Genomic DNA, 25865 nt, shown 5'->3' with positions numbered 1-25865 from the left:
ATGAAATAGAAACCCCCACCTGATACAGAGAGAGATATTACATCATTGCTGTTACAATGCTCTGCTGCAAAAGGACTTTTAAAGGATTTCTAATGATAATGAAAATATTCTGATACAGCATTAAGGATTTCACTACTGAAATGTGTTTAATGTAAATATGCTGTCAGATACCCTTCAAGTAATTGACAAGAGCAGATGATTAGCAGTGTTCTCAATAGTGTTTTTGCATAATCTTACATTTTGACAGAACTCTTCAGCTGCTTTTTATTGTCAGTGCTCTGCAATCAGTAATACTTTTTCCTTGACATTTACTTTGTCATTATAAATCTTGTAAGTGGTCATTTAACTTGTTCAGTATTCATGTAAGAATATCATTACTAACACGTTTGAAAAACGTCTTCCTGTTGAGGAACTATTGTGAAAGTAAACTTAAAAAACCCTAAATGAAGTAGGTTGATGGGTGAAATAAATACCTGTCTATGAGCATTTTCGTGCACATTTCAAGGATGATTTTAAAATCTCTCTCTTGTTGAGCATTCACTCTTGAGTCATGATATTCAACATGCCTGTTGGATTTTTTTATCTGTTCCTTTTTTATTTTAATACTATTGTTCAGTTATGATCATTTACATCTGACTGACCAAAATTAAACTCTTATGATCCATAAGCATTCATAATTACATACTGCATGTAACATTAATAGTCAATATAATAAACCTTCATCTTTATTGAAGCATCTCTTGTTTCTACAGCAGTTCTTTAATCTATCTCAATAGATTTCTAGTGTACAGCTCATATAGATTTGGTCAGTGACAAGGGTTAGAGTAGTCTTGTAGAGCATTTACTTGTAGCTGTGAAAAGCCCACATTCATCAGAGGATTAGGTCGATCAGATTGTACCAGGATCAATGGAAGGACTGTGTGATCCCTCTTAGGCTGTAATGTGTTCACCTTCTTTGGAGAGAATTCACATACACACACATTTCTCTGTCTTAAAGCCATTTATCTCAGAATGTCAAATTGCAATAATTAACCATTATTGATCTTAAATTCAATTAACTTCATTAACACAGGTCATGATGAGGGTGCTGGTAAGGGAAAGGCTCTTGACAAGTGTCTTTTCTTATATGACATTGAATGTTCACAATCATGGCTATAAACTATTCATACTGTGCCACAGGAACATCTTTTAAAAATGACAGGAGTTTGGTTGGTGGCTCTGAAACGACATTTTAATCCCCTCCCCCTCGTCTCCTAGTTCTCAGGGTTTTCCTGCAAATTTTCTATTCAGGAATCAGTGAACCATTTGTTTCTAGCACATTATCTTAGTGTGGCATTATAGCAAACCCCACCTATTCAAATACCCTTCTGTTCAATAGGTGCTGCTAGATAGAGACTCATTTACAACAGTGTATATTAGTATAGTTAGCAAATGAGCGAAATGAATATTCAATGCTTCTTTTTGCTCCACATACAAAACAAGCTGGGGCCATCTTGTAGAGGTAATCCTGAGAATCTCTGCTTGTTTCAAGTCCTAAGATTCATATTGCAGTCAATAGTTGTTTTTCTTAAATGAGGGCTGAATAGCAACTGTGAAAGGACACAAAGCTTTGTTGGCCCACACTGAGCTCCTTTCTTAATAGAGGAACTTCATTATAAGCACAAGTTCACAATAGCTGAAATTGTGATTGAAATAATTTGGATTTCTACTATACCATTCATACAGATGTATAGAATTTATTGTAAGGAGGCACTGCAGCCAAAATAGCTATTGAAACTACTGTAGAAAGGGCTTCAATGGGAGATGCAAGTTTGCAACGAAATGAAGGATCAGGCTGAAGGTCTTTTGGTACATTCTGAATGTCGTAAGTAGCCATGATTATTTACAAATAAATCACCAAGTAGAATGACTCACTGTAATGTACTGAAGCATTTTAGGTGAAAACTTGATTTTAAAAAGTTTCGCAGTGAAGGTGGCAGCTCCAGAGATGTGTGTTAATATTAATGCAGCTAAACACAAATACAGCACCAAATTCTAGTTACTGTAAAACTTGTAAGATGTGGACAAATCAGGAACAACTAACTGTGTGGGAAGATAACAGAAAGTAAGGTGCAAGATTTTTTTTTTCCCTTGGTGTAAAAAACTGGCTAAACCATAATCAGAAGACTGAGAAATGTGCATAAAGAGAAATGACAACATCAGTTTTGTTCAGAAACAGATTTCTGTGACAATTAAATGGTCATTTTGTCACTACATTTGCTGTTTCCACTCCACTATACAAAGCATTTACTGAGAAGAGGCAGGGCAGAAGCAGAATGGTTTGATTACTGCATTTGAAGAAACTGAAGTTCCCTTACAACATCTGTTTGCTCAGTGAAGGATTATAATAATTACGAGCTATTAGAGCCATATTGAGAACTTCTATGCTCATGGCTGCTTATCCCAGAGTTGGCTGTGAATCTTCTATTAGTTTGTGGAATGCCCTGTGTGCTTTTCAGTGATTAAAAGATGCCACCCAAATGTCTGGTATCAAGCAGAGATTGTGTCACTCTGTATTTTGGTACCAATTCATACAGAGAATTTGGCTTCGTCTTGCCAGGATGTTGACAGTGACTTTTAACTAAAACGGAAAACAGCCCCCAAAACAAACTTTTTTTTTTTTCTTTGAATGTTCTGGTAAATATTTTTTGTCCTTTTGAGGAAATAGTAATTCTGTGCTTATAAAAATTCTATGGAGTCCAAAGAACAATTAGGGTCAAGCATAACATGGAGCTTTTTTCTCTGCTGCTGAGCTCCTATTTCACTGACTCCCACTATCATGTGTGCTTGCTCTCTAGCAAGTCTGTAGTACTTCACACCAAGCAACTGCCTTGGAAACCAAGGAAAAACCACTTTTGTCTAACTTAAGAGAGGATCACATTTATTCATGTTGAATAATTTATGCAGCAAATATAGGTGGGTTTTTTTCCTGTTAGTAATGCTCTTGGTCACTGAATTAGTGAAGTTTATATGAAATTTTTGAAACTCTGGGGCTGCTTGTGAGCTGATGCTTCACCAGCCTGTGCCTGTTCCCCAACCCCTGGTGGTGTTTTCCCTTTGTGGCTGGGTAGCTGACCCTTAACTGGACATGGACAATGAGGAGCTTCATGCTCCTTGGAATGGTGTTCATTTGTGACTTTGGTGTACTTGGAGGAAAAGCAGCCTTTCCCAGGGAAGGTGGAGGGGTGGGGAGGGGAGGAAGAGGAGGGTACTGCAGGAATGTTGATGAAATGGGATCACAAGACCCTGCACTGAATCAAACCGAAGAGCAGCTGCGAATTCCCACCGAGGGCTCCCAGTCTCTGTTGCTCATCTACCTACCTGGTCTGGTCCTAGTGGTGCTTGTGAATGGCTGGTTATGTGGTGGCAGGGAGGCCAAGGAGGTTTTTTTTTCTCCTTTTTCAGCAGGATCAGCCAGAAATTCCAGGCCTAGGCTCATAGGAGCTGTTCAAATCTCTACTCCCCCAGACTGCAAAGGGGAAAGGAGATGGATTCCACAAAATACCATAGCAAGGAAGGTCCTTCTGTCAGTCCATATGTGACAGTCCATAACCTTTCTCAGCACTTCCACTGGATTACTGTCAGCCCTGCCTTGCTTCTGGTGACCAGTTATGGGCACACAGAGTGGAACATGAGCTGTAGTGCTTTAGGCAGTCAGTTATATTGTGTGTGTGTGACTGCAAATTTAGGTCCAACACCTTAAAAGTCTGTTCTTCCTGGCCAGAAAGGCTCCAAAGTCTTGTTCTTGTGAAGTTTCTGGTAAGCATGTCATTCACTCCTGACTCTACAAGAATGATACCTGAAGAAAGTCTCTAGAAATCATCATGGCTTTGTTCATTATTTGTTTGAGTAACTTGGACCTCAGGTCTCAACCAAGGCTTTTTAATGTTTGGATCCCTCCTTGTCAAGAAGCTCTGGTAGAAGGTTGCAGGTGAACTCTTCAAGTGAGACAGATTTCAGACTAATCCTTGTGGAACTCCACCCGTAGAAGAGCCGCACACTTTGGTGTGATGGGATCAGGTGCTTCTCCCCACATCAGAAAACAGTGGTGTTATGTTTCAAGGGTGGGTAATTTGAGCAGGTTTTAGAAAACCAAGGTGCTCAGCATATTGGATTCAGGGAATTCAGGCCTCAGGGAGAAATCAAGGCAGGGTGCAGTTTTGGAGGAGGGAGGGATGATCCGTCATGTTCATCTCCAGCCCAGGTCTGGCAGAGTGGGTGTCACAGTGCACCTGAGTCCTGCTGTGTGCTGGGAGCAGAGAGCTCTCCAGAGGAGAGTTGTGACAATACATCAGAAGCCTTCCCCATTTTCCCCCCTGTGAAAAGAAGTTTGCTGGCAGTCTGCAGGTTCAGCATTCACTGGATCCCAGCAGCTTGGCTCGCAGGAGATCTGTAACCACAGGCTCTGGGCTGTGCTGAGTACACGCACCTGTGGGTATTTCACTGGGTGAAATAATTGTTCCAGCTGAAAACTGGCAATTATTTTCAATTATACACCTATATTGTATTCACTTAAACACACGGTGAGGAAACATAGGAACAGAACAAACTTAAATCATCTTCACATGTTTTGTGTAAATAGCTGAATTATATATATTAACCTACAGGAGTAATAGGCTCCTTCACTTGTCTTCTTGTCTAGCACCAGACAATTAACTTTTAACTTCTTTCCAGGTTTTCAGCTGTAATCTGTGGATAAGAATGTTTCTTCCACAGGCTGATGTGAAAAATAAAGCACTCATTGAAGTTCTCGGACACCTCAGTTAAATGATGCTGTCCAATAGTGCCAAGCTGTTTCTAAGCCATCATTTCATATTAGGGTATGCTGTATTTTCAGGTGTATAGTAAAGGAGAAAATATGTAAATGTGAGGTTTTCACTTGGTCATTTAAGAAACATCTAAACAGTGTTTGGTTTCAGAAAAACAAATCCTTCCCTCATCAGAATTAGTAGCAGTTTTTGAATGTTTCTCTCTTTATTTGTAAATGGCCTATATGACACATTTCTTGTGGCACCATAAAGTCTAAAGTGAACAGGAGACCTGAGTCCTGTATATTCCTTTAAACTACACAAAACCCAGGGGAGTTTGCAATACAGTGACATGAGGAGAAGGTGCCTGATGTAAAATTGCTTTGTTCTGTGCTTAGGTGGCCCACACTATAATGACATATAGACTAATTCCTTGTTATCATCTCTTCACTGTGTGTCCTTGCCCATGTAATTCTCATCTCGTAACACTTACAGTTGATTTGGCCTCTCTGAAGTCTCTCCAAATGTAATACCAGTCCAGGATGCTGAATCAGAGCAGCTGGCTAGCTTCCTCTGGCCTATTTCTGAGCTCTCTGTGGCAGACGGCTGCAGTATTTTCATGAAGGAACAAACAAAGTACACTTCAGAGTTTTTAGTGCCTAATGATAGCCACCCATTCGATTGGCATCCAATGTCCCATCCATCCACACCACTTCCCAGTGACTTAATCTTACACTCTCAACTGCATGAAAAGGCTGCAGATTTATCAACACACAAAAAAATCCAGCTAAACAAGCATTAATCATGCACATCACATCAAATTAATATGTTCAAAATTAATATTCTTGACCTTGCCAGTGGGCAATAATCCGTCTTGCAGTGGGCTCGCGCTCCGGTGCGAGGTACCAGGGGCTTGAGCCGACGTGCCAGAGAAGTGCTGACCTCTTCACTTGGAAATAACATTTCTCTCCCATAATAGACAGTCCTGCCTCTATGAAACAGAACCTTTGACCTTTCTAACAGGAATAATGTCCCTGTCAAGGTGCTGGGTAATCAGTATTGCCATGCCCGTTTAGAGACTGTTGTCATTTGCCACTCTTGTAAACAGGGCAGTCACTCCTGCCTCCCGTCCTGACTGCCTAATGAGGAATATGCCAGCATCTCTGCCAAGGAGTGAAGCCTCAAATACAATTTCAGTTACATGGGAATTATCAGTTAGTCTCAGTATAGAAATAGCTCATGTTGTGGGTGAAATGTTTGCCTTTCTTGCTGTGAGTGGAAGGCCTGTGGAGTGGGAGTTTTCTAACAGACTAATATAACTCTTTTATATGCCTTCATTTGCATTAGGTCTTTGATTGACTCCATCCACTGAGCTAGTTTTCTCTTGCCTCTGCTCATTAATTTTGTGAATAAGGTTCATTGGCACAGTCAGATCATCTCCATGCTGCTGTTCCTCTGTTGGCTTTCTCTACACAGATGTTGGACTGAGCTACCTCTTAACTCCAAATGGTCCCACCAAAACTAGGGACTCAGGTCTTTTCAAAAATTACTTAAATATTAAAAACCATTCTGTTAATTTCTCAGGTGGCTGGTGTGTGATTTAAAACAGAATGAGAGAAGTATTTAGGAAAAGGCTGTGCACTGCCAGCAGCAGGGGCAGTGACAGGAGCCACCTCTTGTGCAGTGCCATGGAATGAGGAGTGAGGGTCAGGGTGCAGAGGGACTTTCTCTGCCAGAGTCCAACTTACTGCTCCACTTTATGACCTAATATGATCCTTTTCCCCTGTTTCTTTTTTACTGGGAATATAATATTGATCCTGTTAGTATTAGCAGCATTTCTGCTCCTGATCTCATTCTGCTGTTATTTTTTTTTTCAAGTGTGACATGTAGATGGGCTCAGGTTTTTTAAGCAGTAAGAAGTTTCGTTTCCCAATGAACTCAAAATTAAAGGGTTTAGAAGATGACCCTTAGTATTACTTGATGATTTTGAGTGATGCATAACAAAGATGATCTATTTTTTTTAATAAAAAGCTGTTTGGTTAAAGCAAAAATATTTTCAAGGAACTGAGTGGTTTTGATAATCTTTTGTAGCTGAGTATTTTTCAATGTGAGAACAATATTGGAATGTTTTGTTCCTTTTCAAGCAAACAGCATATATACTAGTTTAAATATACCCCCAGTGAGCTAATTAAAACAAAAGAAAAAATTCTGGCAAGAAAAAACATAATTAAAGCAAGAAATTTCAAAAGTACTGAAAAGAAATATTTGGATACATCCAAGCCAAAATATATGGTCTCAGCCGCTATTTTCAGGAAATGAGGGAAAAATTGTGCATATGATTGGGTTTTGGAGAGCAGCAAACTACACCTTTAGTGCTGTGGTCTTGTGTTTCCAAACAATCTCCAGGAGATGTGTGTCCAGCCATTCCCTGGGGGCTGTTGGCGTGCAGGGGGTGACAACCACACTGTTTCTGCTGGTTCTGCTGAAGAGGAGCTCCGGCAGTCGGGGTGCAGGTGGCAGCTGTGGTGAGCCCAGGACACCAGCAGGCACAGCTGCTTTGGCTCCACAGGGCCTTCTCCTGCCTCTGGAGACACTGATACCTCTCTGTTCTCATGCAGTAGATCCCTGGTGTCTGTGCAGAGCCAGGTATATGAGTTTATTACTGTCTATGCAATATGTAGATCATTTTGGACAGTGATGGATCACAATTTATTTCCACTGGCAAAGAAATGATCCATATCTCAGTTATGAAGGTAATTCCCTCTTGTGTGGAAATAAATTGCATTATACCACAGCTTACTGTTATATATTGATATCAAATGTGTTAATTTCATTGTTACCTAGCACTTTAGTTAATAATTATAACAAATATTAATGAGGGAACTGTCTCTTCTCAACCTCTGTGTGGCTGTACCTGCAAGATGTTTCTGAACCCCTTTGATATCCTCTTCTCTAGAAACTTGAGGGCCGTTCCAGGCAACAGCTTTCCACTTTTTGTCAAATACTGTGTCACAGTGACACCAGTGCTCAATTTGCAGGCAATTTCCTGTGGGTTATGGTGCCCTGTGAGATGTAAACTAAACACTTTTTTGAGAACTGCGATTTTTTTTAGTCTTTTTTTCTCCAGAAAAAATAAAACCCAGAACTGCCTAATTTCTTTCATTTCCACTCTTATTAACTTCTGCCACTAGAATTGCCTTTAAAGTTGTTTCTTTTCCCCTCAGACTTTGCTGTTGAGGCATTGAAGAACAGTTTTACAGATGCCCTGCTGTTCAAACATTTATTCCACACTTGAAAAATAGGGATCTATGAGCCTTTTTTGTCTTTTTTACATAATAGGGTAATGGCTAAGTAAGGATGAGCTGGTGACAGTGCTTCTTATACACAGTCTGTCCTGCAGGCAGTGAATCACGGTGGAAAACTTTTTTACCATCTCCTCCTGATTTTATCCTCTACTTTCACCGTCTCTTTGCTCTTCCTGTAGGTACTTCACCAAATAAGAAATTTCTTTACCATGGGCCTCCTTGTCCTTATTTCTGGTGCAGTGAGGCTGTTACCTTTATCTATGCTCATATAGACCATTTCTTGCCCCTGAACAAGGTGTGGTGAGGCAGGGACACCTTCCACTAGACCAGGTTTCATCCCTTCTCTCCTCCCTGCAGGGGAAGGAGCAGAAGGAGCCCTTGGAGCTGTCATTTTTTCCAAGTTGCAGATTGCTGGGTTAAATTCCACACTGTCGTTTGTGCCTCATTTCCTGCATTTCTGGATCAAAGACTGATGTCACAAGTTGGCTTCACAACTTGAGCTTAGGAAGGGGAACAGCTATAGAGGAGGCAGCTCCTGGTTAACACGCAAATATGCTTGATAGTTGGTGAAAAGGGCAAAGAAAGCATGAAAGGTAAATAGATTTACATTTAAATGAGCCGCATGCTGGAGGTTTTCCCTAATGTAAAAGTCACTCTCTAAAAAAGCTGTGAATGTGACAAGTCTTTCAGTTCAAACAAAATTCATAAGACTTCAGCACTAGGAGAAATGAAAATGTAAAGAATAACACACTAATTAGGGAGTTGGTTCTGTGCCCTCTGTTTGTGTTGGTGAGCAGTGGGTCCAAGGAGGGCTTTCCATGGTGTGCAGGGGTGGAGCCCTTGGATTTGGACTGTGATGTGGTGGTGGGAATGGGTGGCACACACTCAGTGCTCAGCAGCCAGAGAAAACTAAAGACAGGGACACTGAGAGTGCCTTGGTGTGTCACCCCAGCCTGCAGGGGTCAATGAGGGCTCTTCAAGGCAGGTAGTGTGGTGATAGCTTTGGGTGTTCTTTGCTTTGTGAAAAGGAGATTATTATGCACTTTCAAAACAGAGGCAAAGAAAGAGGAGTTGTAAAAGAAAATCTGTTTCCACAAGGTGGAATAGGAAAAGGGTATATGTTTGTTTCTAAATCAGAGGTTTCATGCCATGCTTCCTTCCTTATTCAGTAGGATTTGGTGTGGTTGGGAGAGAGGCAGTAAACAGTCAGTCATCTGCACATTATCAGTAGTTATCTAAAATTTTTCAGCTTTAGAGAGTAATTTGAGCTGCTTTGGTCTCCTTTGCTAAAGTTCTGAAAATCCACCTTTTTCGATTCTGTGCATTGCTTTTGTTACAAGTATCTGCAGGACAGATGCTGAACCTTACTTCAAATTGCTGCTGTGTCTTTAATGTACATAAAATAATACTTTTTTTCCCAAATATTTTGAAAAAGCATAAAATAAAGCAAAACAGCACAGCTCTATTTCATTAGAGTGGTAGACTTGTTTCCAAAATCTGATCTTTGTACCAGCACCTTTGAAGCATGTTATGATAAATTTTTTTAATGTAATTCTTTCAAACTCTGTGGTTGCAAATTCTAAAAACAGGACCCTTGCTGCTTGAATTTTCTGTGTTGAGTTTATCTGAACTGAAATATTTAATCATTATTATGTGTTACTCTTATGTGATATGTTTGTGCTTTCAAAGGTTTAACTTGTGTTCTGAGGATCAGATTATAACTTTACATGCTTGGAGGAAGATTTGCTACCATTCATCCATGTGAAAGAACAGTAGTGAATATTTTGTGTTACCTAACTGAACGAAGAAATACTCCATGTGAAACTAAAAGCCTGATTTCATTGTCACTTTAACAGTTGTTTTGTCTCTTGTGGTTTTCTGATAACATTTAAACATATTTTCCCTGAAAGAAGTTTGCAAGGTTTAATACTGTGTGTGTGATACCTACTGTAGTGTTCTACATTTCTCAGTCTGTTGGTTAAGGTAGGGCTTTTAGGGGTGTAAACTGCTATCTTTCTGCACTATTGCCAGAAGAAACAAGCTATAGGTTGTTCAAGATACAAACACTCTACATTTTCCAGATGTGTTGCAGAGAAGTTCAAATATCAGGTGGCTTTAACCACAGAGTGTACTGAAAATGTGATTTTTTTTCAGTTTATAATTATCTTTGTGAGAGATTTTAAATTCCACCGAAGAGAGACATATTCTATTTTTGCTTTCCTGCAAATTAATGCATTATGTAGAAATAGATAATTTTGATTAGTTAATGATTCCTTTTTTTTTTAATGTTTCCATAATTTTCTTGCCTAAAGGAAAAAGCTTAGGTAGGCTTAGTATATGTAAAACAGAAGCATAGAAGCACCATGGAAAAAAAAATTGTTTACTGTCAGTTGCCAACTGTCCTATTCAAGAAGAGTATCTTAGATTTACATCACCAGTTGCATTACTTGAGGGGAAAAAAAGACAGGATCCCTGTTGGGTGTCCGTGTAGCTTATGCTGAGTAAATATTGACAAAGTAGTCTAAAGAGCAAACACTTTGACATTTGTAAGGTCCACTGGAAGGTCTTGTATATATTTATACAGCAAGAATGAGTGCAGCATACCAATTTCATTGAACTAGCTCCTGACATAATTCTGCATGGGCTTTTTTGTTGAGGAAGTTGTGTTTAAATGGGAATGGGACATTTGTTACACCCATAAAGAACATCCTCAAATTGCTTTGAATGAGTTGTTTCCAAAGGTTGCATCACTTGCATTTAACCATCTCTTCTAAAATGTGACATGACTAATAATGAAAACTTTAAAAAATCTATTTTTTAAAAATTATTTTAACTGGAGATTTTTTTTTACTTTGCAGAATTTCTTGATGTTTGTTGTGCTCTATATTTATTAAAGATTGGATCTCAAAACTGTAATGAGCAAAAAATGCTTGCTTAATTTAAATTGTGAATCTGTCTGTTAAGAAATGCATTAGGGGTAGGAGAAGCATAAGACATATTAATTGACAGACAGGAACTGCTGTCTCTGAGGTTGATACAAGTAATTTATTACTTTAGAAATGAATGCCACCTCCAGAATGTGCTTCATTAATTTCAAATTTAGTTTTAATTTCAAGCTGTTGCCCCTTGAGAAGAATAAGGTGGCAAATTATGTTTGAAGAGCAGATTTTTTTTCTTGCTCTGAAGAAACACTAAATTTTAACTGTTTAATTTTACAAATAAGTGCACTTCTTTGGCTAAAGCAAAAGTATGATGAGCAGAAACTAACTTGTATTTTCTTCTCTTCATTATAGCCTATGTTTCAGACGAACTAAAAGCAGCAGCGCTGGTGGAAGAAGATGTGGAACCTGATGAAAATGCAGTTGATGGGGAGCCTTCAGCAAAATATGCATGTCCAGAAAAAGACTTCAGTAAGAACTGCCAAAGCTACCAAAACTCTCCAGCAGCTGAGTTCTCTAGCCATGAAATGGACAGTGAGTCTCACATCAGTGAGACAAGTGACCGCATGGCAGACTTTGAGAGCAGCTCTATTAAAAATGAGGAAGAGAGCAAGGAGGTTTCCATACCACTGGAAGACTCCACGGTGTCTGACAGTTTAGAGCAAATGAAGGCCGTGTATAATAACTTCCTCTCCAATTCCTACTGGTCCAATCTCAATCTGAACCTTCACCAGCCAATTTCGGAAAAAAACAACGGTAGCAGCAGCAGTAGCAGCAGCAGCAGCAGCAGTTGTGGAAGTGGCAGCTTTGACTGGCACCAGACTGCGATGGCCAAAACACTGCAGCAAGTTTCTCAGAGCAGAATCCTGCCTGAACCAAGCCTTTTTAGCACAGTCCAGCTGTACAGACAGAGCAGTAAGCTCTATGGCTCTATTTTCACTGGAGCCAGTAAATTCCGCTGTAAAGACTGCAGTGCTGCCTACGATACTTTAGTAGAATTAACAGTGCACATGAATGAAACAGGACATTATCGAGATGACAACCACGAAACAGATAACAATAACCCCAAAAGATGGTCCAAACCTCGCAAACGTTCTTTGCTTGAAATGGAAGGGAAAGAGGATGCCCAGAAAGTGCTAAAGTGTATGTACTGTGGTCATTCATTCGAATCTCTTCAGGATTTGAGTGTTCATATGATCAAAACAAAACACTACCAAAAAGTGCCTCTGAAGGAACCTGTTACACCTGTAGCAGCAAAAATTATCCCAGCTACTAGAAAGAAAACATCACTGGAGCTTGAACTTCCAAGTTCTCCAGACTCCACGGGTGGGACACCAAAAGCCACAATCTCAGATAGCAATGATGCACTTCAGAAGAATTCCAACCCTTACATTACGCCAAATAACCGCTACGGCCACCAGAACGGTGCCAGCTACGCCTGGCACTTTGAGGCGAGGAAATCTCAAATTCTGAAGTGCATGGAGTGTGGTAGTTCACATGACACCTTGCAGGAGCTCACGGCTCACATGATGGTGACAGGACATTTTATTAAAGTCACTAACTCTGCCATGAAAAAAGGGAAACCAATTATAGAAGCCCCAGCCACACCGACAATAACGTCCTTAGTAGATGAGAAGGTCCAGTCTGTGCCACTAGCTGCCACCACCTTTACGTCTCCTTCCAACACACCTTCTAGTGTTTCCCCTAAATTAAATGTTGAGATTAAAAAAGAAGTAGATAAGGAAAGAGTCGTTGCTGATGACAAAATGAAAGACAAAGAGAAGTCAAGTGAAGATGAGGAGAAGTATGATATCTCCTCAAAATACCATTACTTGACTGAAAATGACCTAGAAGAAAGCCCTAAGGGGGGATTAGATATATTGAAGTCTTTAGAAAACACAGTTACATCAGCTATAAACAAAGCCCAGAATGGCACACCGAGCTGGGGTGGCTACCCCAGCATTCATGCTGCCTACCAGCTGCCTAATATGATGAAGCTGTCGTTGGGCTCGTCTGGGAAGAGTACACCCTTAAAACCCATGTTTGGAAACAGTGAACTAGTATCACCAACTAAAAACCAGCCCTTAGTGTCTCCACCCAGCAGTCAGACCTCACCTGTGCCAAAAACAAACTTTCATGCCATGGAAGAATTGGTAAAGAAGGTCACTGAGAAGGTGGCTAAAGTGGAGGAGAAGATGAAGGAGCCTGAAGGAAAGCTCTCTCCACTGAAGCGTGCAACGCCTTCGCCGTGCAGCAGTGAAGTCAGTGAACCCCTTAAGATGGAGCCCCCCAGTGATGGTGGCTTTAAAAGCCAGCAGAACAGCCCAGTTTCTCAGAGAGATGGCTGCAAAGATAGCCCAACTGTGGAACCTGTGGAAAATGGGAAAGAGCCTGTGAAATCCATTGTAGGTTCTTTAAGTAGCAGCACAGCCATCATCACTGACCACCCTCCCGAACAGCCATTTGTAAATCCATTAAGTGCACTGCAATCCGTCATGAATATTCACCTTGGCAAGGCAGCAAAGCCCTCTTTGCCCGCTCTGGATCCAATGAGCATGCTTTTTAAAATGAGCAACAGTTTGGCAGAAAAGGCTGCAGTGGCCACGCCACCTCTACAGTCCAAAAAATCAGACCACTTAGACCGTTATTTTTATCATGTCAACAATGACCAACCCATAGATTTGACGAAAGGCAAGAGTGACAAAAGCTGCTCTTTGGGTTCAGCGCTTTTGTCATCCACATCGACATCTTCTGCATCTTCTTCATCTACAGTGACAACAGCAAAGACATCTGCAGTCGTGTCATTCATGTCAAACTCGCCGCTACGCGAGAATGCCTTGTCAGATATATCTGATATGCTGAAGAACCTGACAGAAAGTCACACATCAAAATCTTCCACACCTTCCAGCATATCTGAGAAATCTGACATTGATGGTACCACAATAGAGGAACCAGAAGAGAGTACACCAGCTCAGAAAAGGAAGGGACGTCAGTCTAACTGGAACCCTCAGCACTTGCTCATATTGCAGGCCCAGTTTGCAGCCAGCTTACGGCAGACTTCAGAGGGGAAATACATCATGTCAGACTTGAGCCCTCAAGAAAGAATGCACATTTCCAGGTTTACGGGACTCTCAATGACCACAATCAGCCACTGGCTGGCCAATGTGAAATACCAGCTCCGAAGGACGGGGGGAACTAAGTTCCTTAAAAATTTGGACACTGGGCACCCGGTGTTCTTTTGTAATGACTGTGCTTCACAGATCAGAACTCCTTCAACTTATATCAGTCATCTTGAATCGCATCTGGGTTTCAGGTTAAGAGACTTGTCCAAACTGTCCAGTGAACAGATTAACAATCAGATAGCACAAGCAAAGTCACCGTCTGAAAAACTGGTGACATCCTCTCCAGAGGAAGATATCGGAACTTCTTATCAGTGCAAACTTTGTAACAGGACTTTTGCAAGCAAGCATGCTGTTAAACTTCATCTTAGTAAAACACATGGGAAGTCACCAGAGGATCATCTTCTGTATGTTTCGGAGTTAGAGAAGCAGTAGCATTTGCTTTTGATTAAAATAACTGTAATTTGCTTTGAGGAAAACTGTCAAAGACGCCTTAAAGCTACTGTTTAGTTCTTGGCACATGTTCTTATTTTAACTCCAGAGTTGCTCTGGGCTGAACTGTTTTGTATAACTGTACAGTGTTTAAATAGAGGTGCATAATCAGCTGTTGTTACTGGTAAAATATGAAGGTTAAAATGCAGTGGTAAGTGTTTGGAACTTTGTGTAAATTGGATTTAGTTGCTGTGCATCCCTCTGATGCATCAAGCTGCATGCATTAACAGACAGTTTAATTAAGCATTTATAACTAATTCTGGTGCACTTTTTCATGTGACCTAAGTGTGCTGGTATTTCTCACCCTATAATCTTTAGCCCTCTGAGTACTTTGAAGCACTTTTGCATTAATTTGGTAAAAAATGTAAGGATATGCTTTTTTTTTTAGACCCTTACTAGCTTAGTTCTGATTACTAATATGAACCTCCATTTATGCAGAGGTGTCTCACACCTTGAAATTTAAAAATATAATTTTCACATTGAAACATAGATGTATATATTGTATAGATTTCAAAATCTCTTATGGAAAATGTGATTGTGGTTAATGCCATTTTCTTTTTTTTCAGCATTTTTAGCAGCAGCGGGGTTTGTACCTGATAAGTCCCAGGTATAAACTGTACCTATATATAGTGTATATTTCATTTTTTTTAGATCTAACAGTTTTTCCTTTAACAATCAAACGTTGTAAATTATGTGATAAAAGATACCACAGATAGCATTTATAAAGTATTCAGAAACATTATTCTTAAAGCAAAGTATGTTTTGCTTTGTTTTGCTATACAGTACATCTATATTAAGAGAGGTTCATGTTTAAATTATACATATTTATTAGTGTTGCTATCATTTGTTTGGTTTTTTTTTTTTGTTTTTGTTTTTGTTCTTGTTTTTTTTTAAAATTGTCTGAAGAAACAGAAGCCACGGACTGCATTCCTGGCATGCATTCTAACTGTTTTGCACAACATGACTTTTAAAGGTATTTATTAGTAAAAAAATAAAAATAAAATAAAAAGAGAAAATTCAAAATAAACTCAGTGCTCAAAGGGTTAAATCTATTTGAAAAAACTTGTACTGTATTTCCTAAACATTGAAAAAGCCTTTAAAATGTTTGTACTGTAATACTTTGCTTAAAAAGTTATGAGGCATTCTGTGATATAACCTCTTTTACTTATTTATAAGCGCTCTTGGTTGTTATTTCCTATTGTAGAATGCCTTTTTATTTCAATTGGTAACTTTCTGTTTTGTTCTGCCTAATTATTCTCCCAAGATTCCATACTGCAGCTTTATCTTTAGGCATATGAAAGGTAACCCGTGGTTACCAGCACACTAAGTGATTCTGTTCGTCTCCATTTTTGGCAGTTAATTTGCAGAAGTAACTGACAGCTGACACCATATGAGAATCTATGTATAAAATATTGGCATGTAAACAGCACAGACACTGTAATGCACTCTGTGCCCTGTTTTGTTGTTGACAATGAAGCACCATTATATGACTCTTCATATAACCTTTTTTTCTACAGCAGCATTAAAATTGTCTTTTTGCTATAATTTTGTGTTGCGTTCACAATTATGTCTGAAATGTGCTACGACTAACGAGCACATTAAAATTAAATTGTATGCTATCTGTTTATGACTGAAGCTTGAGTAGGTTTCTTCATCTGCCAGGTGCTGGCAGTCAAAAGCTGTACATAAATCACTGGAGTTTTAGTGAACTTTAGCATTTAAAGAGCAGGGTAGCACTTATTCAAAGGCTGCATTAACAGAGTTTTTTTTCCCCCAGAAGAGATAAATGAGGGTTATAACTCCCTTTTAAGCATCAGGTAAGGCTGGCTGTGGAGAGGGGGGTTATCAGCAGTGCATGGCAAAGCAAATAGGTGTTTTGCTGTGAGTTCAGACCCAGGCAGGCACCACTGCTCACCCTCCTTCCTCCTGAATGCACTGAGCAGAGTCTGCACCCGAGGGTGTTCCACAGCTCAGAGAATCCCTTTCCACCTCCCCAGCATTTCCAAATGACAGGAGAAGAAACCTGAGGCCGGTGACTTCAGCTTTGTGGTTTTGAAGTGAGTCCTCTTCTGGCCCTACCTGCCGCTGGACAGCACTATGGCCAGGTAGAGGGGGGAGAGGAGGTGAACAAACACATGCCAAAGAAAAACAAACAATCTGGAGCATTTATATGATAATGACAGACTTTTACTGGTGTTGACAGGTCACCCCATCAAAACCACTGAAAACAATTTGCATCTCCAAACACCTATATTACTGTGCATGTAAATAATGTCTTCTGCCAGTCTGGTGAATTCTGAGTCCAGGGATGGTTACATGGGAACCAAACCCACCATTACAGCACTTCAGCATCCTGAGTGAGAACTACCCCAATGTCAAATGTACAGTTTCCTTTCTTTTTTAAAAACGATCCTCTGTTTTCCAGGAAGCAAGTAATTGAATCTTTTGTTCTCTTTGTCTTTCCCTCTTTCCTTCCATTTTTCCATCTTTCTCTGTAACATTTAAGACCAGTACCATGTCTCAAAAATGTGTTGGAGTCTTCTGTTCATTCTACAGCAAATGGTGCTAAGTGGACCAAGTGAATGGGATCAGGGCTTTGGGCTTTTTCTTCCTCTTTTGGCTCACACTTGTGTCTGATTTTAAGGTCATTTGTATGTCAATGTTTATGGCCTCAGCTCTAATTCCAGCAATAAAATCACAGCAGTTTTACTGGTTGACTGTATCATCCCAAGAGTCCCTCACTTAGCAAGGAAAGGGAACCTGGCTGGCTGAAGTCCTCTCTGGAGCCTCCCAGGTGCCTGTCCACATTTTTTACAAATACATGATCTCACTCTAAACCCAGCCAAACTTTTTACCTCTACAGCAGAGAATTCCTCTTTTGAAAATTATAACAGCTTAAATATAGTATTTGGTTGCAAACCAGAAATTCACACATAAGGAGACTGGCAGATTATTGCATATATTGTCAATCAATGTATTTTTAAGATGCACCATTGACTTATAATAGTAATGCTCAAAGCTCTGTGTGCAATACTGTTATCTGGGACACGGGAGGGAGCAAAAGCAAGAGACTGCAGAGTCTGCAGGGTTCTTTCCACTTACTCTTAAAATACAGGCAGGGGATCTGATGATCTGATGCAACTTTCCTGGTCTGGTTAAAATCAATTCCTGGGTCTGAAAGTGCAGTGAGATGTACCAGGTACCAATTCAGGGAGTGACCATAACTGCCAGCGTGCACCAGAAAGGACTTTTAATGTGCTTCTTAAAATGTGCTTGAAACTTTGCAAATGAATGGCTAGTCAGGATCTGAATATCCCAAATTTATTAAAATAAAGTTCAGCTTGCATTTCAGAACCTCCAGGACTGGCATACCAATGTGATTTCACATTATAAAGAATTTAGAGAATCAATGAACTAGAATAATGTTCTTTTCATCCATACACTGGTATGTATATTGGCATGGTAACTATTAGTGCTAACCAAATCACCAACCTAGCTGTGTTAAGGTAATTTTTTTCCTATTAGACAAACATGAAGTATAAATGAAGGATTTTAAAATAGGCATCTGACTTCTGACTTTTACTTTGCATTTGATATTTTATTTAGAAATATGCAGATTGAGTGCAAGCAAAAACAAAATGCCTCAAGAAAGAGGTTAAAAATGAAATTGTGATGGGTGAGAAGAGCTTTAAATCACAGGTGTATAAAGGTGACCCTGGTCTAACCCCACCCAAGTAGTGGCTTGTTGCAGCATACTGTATATCTTCCAGCCATCACATTTACGCAGTATCTTAAAATAACATTTGTGATAAATGTGCAATTTAACTAATTTATGGTGCTATGATGTGCTCAGGGCTACATGCAAGATGAAAATCTTAAATGGAGCTTGAACAGCTCACTTCACAACAAGAAATCAATATGCCAGATCTTAGAGAGCTGTTCACTGGAGTCAACATTTAGCAAAAAAAAAAAAAAAAAAAAAAAAAAAAAATTCAGGGAATGTATCTTTAAGTTTTAGTGAGTAGGAAATCTAAAATTAACTGAAATATGACTTTTAAGCTAGTGTAAGAAACTGTTTCTGAAACCGATATCTTTCTAGAATCTTCATTATATTTTATTTTTGTATTAAAATTGAAAGGACATTATTTTAATTATGCAGGTGCTTTTGTGGTAACCACTATGTGCAATTTTTTATCCAAACCAAGGCAGATTAGTGCTATCAATATGGGAATTATCTGTTACATTTAAATATGGCTATGTATTTTGCTATATAAAGCTGAACATGATATGACTCTGCATGTTATGACAGCAAAAAAATCTGGCTACACTTTGAGATTTAAAAAAATACTGGCATGTATTGAACGGAAGAACCTTTTTTAATTTTACAAGTTCTTATTTCAGCTGCAGCAGAAAAAAAAAGGAACAGTGGTGCAAGGGGAATGGAGACGACTGGTAATGAAGCTAAATTTAATTAATAAATTTTGTATTTTAAAGAACGCCTCCAGAGAGCCTTATATATTTCCTAGAAAAATATCAAATTATTACAATCACTGCTGCCTGCTTTGTTTGGGTAACTTTTTGTTACAGGAATATGCTGGAGCTTTGCTAGGTGGTCTGTTAACCACACTGCTCCACAGAGCTGAAACACAGGGAATGATCATAAAACTAGATTTTATCAAGGAAAGAAAAAAAAAAAAAAAGAAAAAAAAAAAAAAAAAAAAAAAAAAATCAAGATTACCAATTTTTAAAAAGTCACTGGATTGTCCTGTTAGCCAAGGATGAAATAGGACTTAATACTTGATTGGATAGTTTTGGTTTAGCGTGGAAATACAAATGTGTAACTCCCTTGAGTATCACTAGTAAATACATACAATCTCCAGGGAAAAAAAAAAAAAAAAAAAAAAAAAAAAAAAAAAAAAAAAAAAAAAAAAAAAAAAATCAAGATTACCAATTTTTAAAAAGTCACTGGATTGTCCTGTTAGCCAAGGATGAAATAGGACTTAATACTTGATTGGATAGTTTTTGGTTTAGCGTGGAAATACAAATGTGTAACTCCCTTGAGTATCACTAGTAAATACATACAATCTCCAGGGAAAAAAAAAAAAAAAAAAAAAAAAAAAAACCCCAGTAAATTCTCTTCTCCTGGGATTCTGTGCCAAGATGTGCCTTCCAGCCCTTGCTTGACCTGCTGTAGGTAAATGAGAGAAGGAGAAATAATTACGGAACTGCCATCTCGGAACATGAAAGTGGCTCTGTTGGTCGGGGTGTGGTAACAGTGAATTTTGTTGAGTTTTCAGTAATTATCCTGTAATAATGAAAGGCTTGTATATGTTTAAGACTATAATATTACAGCCCTCATTGAAGAGTATTTGCATAAGAAGTCAATCTTTTACCAGTGAAGGAAGAAGGAATCAGGGTCATTTGCAGAAGCAAGTGGAATTATGTATTAACGCATCATTATACATGTCTGAAAGCACTGGGATAATCGGTGAGGTTACAATCTGTTTTCAGGCCTTGGTTTGGAGCAATAATTTTAACTAAATGTTCAGCATGAAAAAGATGACTGAGATTTACTAAGACCTCGCTCGTGCTGCGTTCATTACCTGGTACGTACACAAATACGGTTGTGGTGTTCCATAAATTCCTTTTTTTAACCTCTAAAAACAATCTTCCTTTCTGCTTCCTATCCAGCTTACGTGTGAGGGTAGTAGTTGGTTTGTTTGTTTTTCATCACCATATAACAACACATACGTGGGACACATTAACTTCCTCAGCAGCTGTTGCTTGGTACACTTTGCCTTATTTATAGCTTGAAATGCACTTCTGGTTAAATAATCTTTTAAGAGAATTAAAATCAGATAGACTTTTTGGGATGGATGGGTATGTCCAGACCACTCATCATGTTCATATATATAACCTTTATTGAAATGAAAATACCCAGCTGCAAATCATACTTCCAAAGCTCTGTGCCCATCTTTCGCTGTGGTGGTGCTTAAAAAGGAAAATTTAAGATTATAACCCAAGGCAGCTATGCCAAAAAAAGGAATTTTTGAGTAATAATAAAAATACATTGTCTGTGTATCATGCTCTTAAAATCCTTAGCCTGTTTCAAGCAATAATAAAAAGTTGTTTTAGAGCAAGCAGAAAGGAGTTAAAAATGGCAAGGCCAGCCCCAGCCCCATTCCCTGGCCGAGGGCTGGGGTGGGTGGTGGAGCTCCCAGCTGACAGTGATGTCCTAAAATGCTGTTGTGCCCCCCATGTCACCCACTGGCCTTTCCTGAAGTCACATCAGGGTGAAGATGTGCACTTCTTCTCCCCTACACTTAAATTTTGCAAGCAGCAGAATGGGCTCTGTAACCAAAGAGTGAGCTAATTTTCTGATGGCTTACCTCGTGATGCCTGAGGTAAGGACTTTGGTCGCAAGGGAAATGAATTTCAAATGATTTGGCACTGTGGAAAAGCCTATATTAGACCTGTCAGCCCCATTCCACTCCCTGTGGAGAAGATAGTGTCCATCTTTTTTTTTTTTTTTTTCCTTTTTTTAATATCAAAAATATAAATGGAGAAAGAGTAACTTTTAAACTTCAGTATGAATTAACAATGAAAAAATACTTCTCTATTAAGCTTCAACATATCAAATTCATTCTTGCATGGTAGGAAACTGGGGACATGTTTATAGCCATCAGAGTTGTGAGTTAGTGACCTTTCTAGCCAAGGGAAATGAAATTACTTGAAAATGGAATTCTTTTTAATTGGCACGTTTGTAGGTGGTGGGGAAGGGAAGGGAAGAGGTTTGGTGGAGCGTGTGTGCAGTGCACAGCCCGGGAAGAGCTGTAAAAAAAAACCCTGGAGGAGCCTGTGCTCAGCTGTAAACCTGTGCAGAGAGGGAGAATGAGGTAGGTGTGTCAGGAAGCACAGTCATATCCTTGGCTTCTTTTATTTTTTCCCCTCTCTAAACTGGAGGTACAGTCACTGCAGTTACGCCTCAGTGACCATGAAACCGAGTCGGCAGAAGCTGAAGGACTCCGCTCCTGAAAGCCTCATCAGGACTTGTCATCGCTCTAATGAATATCATTTAAATTGCTTTGTATATTGGTGGAGTTTGGATGTCGATTTAATTTGTGCATGTGTTTGAGTTCTTCTGCTTGGCTAGGCTAACAGAGAGCAACAGCCTAATGAAAAGTGAGTTGGTGACAGCGTGATGAGCCCCAACCCAATCAAATGTGTTTGAAGGGCTGTTTTGACAGGGATCTTAAAAGTAGATCTAGAAAAGAGGAGCAGTGCTTCAGTTCAGTACCATTGTTTCAGGCTAAGATTACTGCTCTTTGTACCTCTGAATGGCTGAACATTTTCTGTGTGCATTCTGGCTTGTGGTGAAACATGAATCCATCACAGAACTGTCTCTAGAGGAGGCCAGAAGAATGAGCTCCCCAATTAAACATCTCTAGAAATTACTGAAGTTCAAATAAAAAAGCATTAAAATTAAGTCATTATTGGGGTACACAGGAAGCAAGAAGGGCCTTACCCAGGGGTTCCAGTGTCCATGTCCATCTCTGTGTTGCAGAGGGCAGCCTGGCAGAGCAGCAGCAGATTAACACTGGAGGGCAGGGGCCGGGCAGGGCCAGCCTGGACTTCTCCGCATTAATTCCCATTTTCTGTGCCAGGAAGTTGAGCGTGCAACATCACAGAGCTGCAGGGAAGGGCAGAGAGGATGGAGAAATCCTGCACCATCTATTGCAGTGCTCTCTAGGTATAGGCCAAAGGTTGGGGATGAGAAGAACTGCCCCAGTGTGGCTCATTCTGGCTGTGGGGAGGGAGGTGGCTGGGGCTGAGCAGGTCCTTCTCTCCTGGAGGCTGTAGCTATGAGGAGGCTCCCTGGAGGGCACAGCCTGGCTGATACAAGAAGGGCTTGCCTGCAGCACAGCAGGGAAGCCAAATCCTCCAGGTGGCTGGGACACTGCCCTGACCACACACAAACCCACAGCAGCAGCACAGACACAGTCTCACAGGGGGATTACTAGAAGTGGGTAAAACAGCCACATCAGCCCTATAAATGGGGCTAATTCTTCCAATCTCCAAGAAAATGTACATTTTGCCTCTTATAGATGTAATTGGAAGGTAAGAGAGAGACAGGGTCTTGTTTTTTCTTTTTTTCATTTGTCACCATGAAGAGAAATCAATTTCCAAACCAGAGCTGCTGTCAGGAGGGGAAATCGAGACTGGCACTTCTCCATCCCCTCTGAAGGCAGCAGAGCACCCTGACACAGTCACCTGCACTTCAGAGTGTTCCAAAACGGACTCTGGGATCCTAAGTGCTAACAAAAACCTCAAAAAATGCAATTTTAAAATTTTATATGAAACTCAACAACAACAAAAGACTGTGGGAGGGGAATTGGGTTACAAGAAAAATCTCCAGTCCAGATACTGTTATCTAAGAGATGATTAATACATCAGATAAATTGTGCAGCGATGGTTCATGCAAACAGACCCTCCATAATTCTGCCAAAGTCAGTGAGATCAATGTGCTCTGCTGAGTGATTGTGGCACTGACCACTCAAAAGAAAGCACCTAAGGGCAGCTGTAACTTATGCTGATTTCATACCCCTCATGATTTCAAAATATATGAGATTCTCCAGCTCCCTCTGAACTAAATCCATGTATAACCCTCAGGAGATGCTTGCTCCTGTTTTGGGAGTGAACATGACCCTTTCCTTCTTCACTGGCCCAGATTCTGTAAATGCCATATGCTTCTTTTTTTTTTGTGATAAATGTTTTAATACAACCATCACCCCCAGACAGACAAGTTACCATCAATAATTTGAATGACAAGCCTTCAGTATCCCTCTTAATTTCACTGTAAGTTTTGGGCAGGGCATGAGAACACGCAAAAAACCAAAAGAAAATAAAGAATTATGTGATAGAAAACGTATGTAAGGCTCCAGCAAGAAACTATTATACTAAAAAAAGGCATAAATTCAAAGCATGTGTTTGAGTATTTAATGTTAAAAATATAAATTAGGTATTGAAGAAGCACAAAGCACCCACTTGTACTTCCTTAATAGGGCTTTTATTAAAGGCTCTAGAAGAGATTCCAAGGAGGGAGAGATCAAAACAGTGGGCTCATCAGCCACTCTGTATTAGCAGCATCTCAGGGAGCCCAGAGCAGCAGGCAAAGCCACAGCAGCCCACAGGTGCAGGCACATCAGCCTGTAAACAGCTCTGATCCCACAGAAACCCCCAGCATATGGAGTGCTCCCTCTTAGCCTTGTTCCTCACTCTGGGGCTGCTTTAACCCCCCTCCTGCTGGGCTCAGCCAGAGCTGGGCACACTCCTCTGCTCCTCAGCTCTGCTCTCACCTTGTTCTTGTCCCCCTCCCAGAGCCCTGTGAGGCCTCTTGCTGTGTTTTCCTGCCCAGACCTCTCTCCTAGGAGGCTGTTGGAGGGATGACAAATGCCACAAAGTCATCAGAGACACCCAGTGCCAGAGCACTGAGCTCTGCCCCTGTCCCCTCTGCTCCACAGGGCTGTCCCCAGGACAGGAACACTCTGCTGGGCACCCTGGCTGTCCTGAAAGGAGCAGGGAGGGTCTGGGGGCCGAGCAGGGAGGTTTTGGAGCTGGTCAGACATGCAGCAACACAACCAAATACCCAGAAACGAAATTCTCTGGAGAGAAGCTGAAGCATCTGTGCTACCACTCTTGGCTAACAGAGCCCAGATAGGTGCTGCCTGCCATCTGCTCAGCATCCCAGCTGCAAGCCCTCTCCTGGAGCTGAGACCACAGCATTCCAGCAGTCAGAGCATCCCAACATCTGCAGCCCAGCAGCCAGAGCTCTCTCTTCCATGCACATGGTGCCCTGTTCTAGAGAGGACTTTCCACAGGGCTGGGCATGCTGTCCCTGGCTCTCAGCATGCTTTTTTTCTGCACTTAGGCAGTCCCCAGCACCACTTGGGCCAGAGCTCACAAGCCCTTGTGCCTGCTGAGGAGCTCCAGAGCTCAGCTCACCACGGCTCACCTGCAGGTCAGCAGCAGCCAGGGAGCTTGGCACTGCTCAGTCGGCAGAAATTTAGGTGCAGATTGAGTTAATAGGAGGTGAGAGTGGTTTAGAGAATATTTGTGATTGTTTTGTGGTGGCTGGGTAATTTGCCTAATGTCCCTGCCCTCTGGGCTTCCCAGAGGAAGCTCATGCGTATTTGTAGGGGTTTATAGTCTTCAGTGAGGAAGATATGACCAGTGATTTGTTATCTGTTTGAGTTGTTGGAAGTTTGACTCACAGATCTGTCAAAGAACTCACAATCATTCTAATATTCAGATTGGACTAAAAGCTACTCTCTCTCTGTCAATTTTAGCTTATTTTACTCATTCCTGTAACTTTGGCTAGCATCTTTTTAGCAGCCACACAGCTCTGCTTTCCCCCCACAGTCTGCTTTTGGTCAGTTCTGTTTTCTTGAAATTGCTTTGCTTTTTGAGATGTGGACAGGAAAAAAAAAAGAGTTTTTAATAGAATTTTAAAGTGTCTCTGTTCTTTCCTGTATTTCTAAGCCACGCAATAAGATTGCCCATACAACAGCTCACAAAAGAAGAAGCTTTTTTATTGTTTGTTGTTGCTTTATTGCTGTTAAGGCAAAGTAGTGGGTTGATGTGGCAAGCAGGTGGCATGACACTAAGTATACATGACAGTATATATGTAATACCATTTTCTTTAAGGAAGCTTGTATGCTATTTCTCATTGTTGAGCTAAAGGTCAGGGTGTCAGGTGACTTCTGCAGCAAGAAACAATTCTCCAAGCTGCAAAACTTCTGCTGAAGTTGGTGACATTAAGAAAAATGGAGGCAAATTGGAGAGAATCCAGAGGAGATCAACAAGAATGATTAGAGGTTTTGCTAACATGACCTATGAGGAAAAGTTAAAAGTATTGGATTTGTTTAGTCTGGAAACAAGAAGCCTGAGTAGGAACATGATAATAGTCTTTAGCTATGCTTTAAAAAAGTTGTTATAAAATGGGTGGTGATCAAATGTTCCTCGAGTCTACCAAAGGCAGGACAAGAGTCAATCAGTTCAGCTTGGCAAGGGGCATGGAGATGAGATTATTGAAGGGAGCACTACTCAAAGCACCAGCTAAGCACAGAGCATCTTGAGGAGGAGGAGGAGGAGTGAGGAACCATCACTGAACCCTGCTGTGAGCTGACGTGGGTGTTCCTGACCTACTTGTGCTGCAGGATACCA

General features: G+C 40.4%; 1 protein-coding gene across 1 annotated transcript in view; it reads left to right on the top strand.

Annotated features, from left to right (window-relative positions):
* TSHZ3 (teashirt zinc finger homeobox 3) overlaps positions 1-17241 on the top strand; it is a 64325-nt gene extending 47084 nt beyond the window's left edge. The window contains exon 2 of the mRNA XM_083870093.1: positions 11386-17241. Within this exon, the coding sequence (XP_083726219.1) occupies positions 11386-14585 (3200 nt within the window). The 3' untranslated portion in view covers positions 14586-17241. The remainder of the gene's footprint in view (positions 1-11385) is intronic.
* Positions 17242-25865: the final 8624 nt, after the last annotated feature.

Source organism: Zosterops lateralis (assembly GCF_965231275.1).
Source record: "Zosterops lateralis genome assembly, chromosome: 12".
Taxonomy (NCBI): Eukaryota; Metazoa; Chordata; class Aves; order Passeriformes; family Zosteropidae; genus Zosterops; species Zosterops lateralis.
Note: the sequence above shows the minus strand (reverse complement) of the source record. Positions and strands in the feature narration are given on the sequence as shown.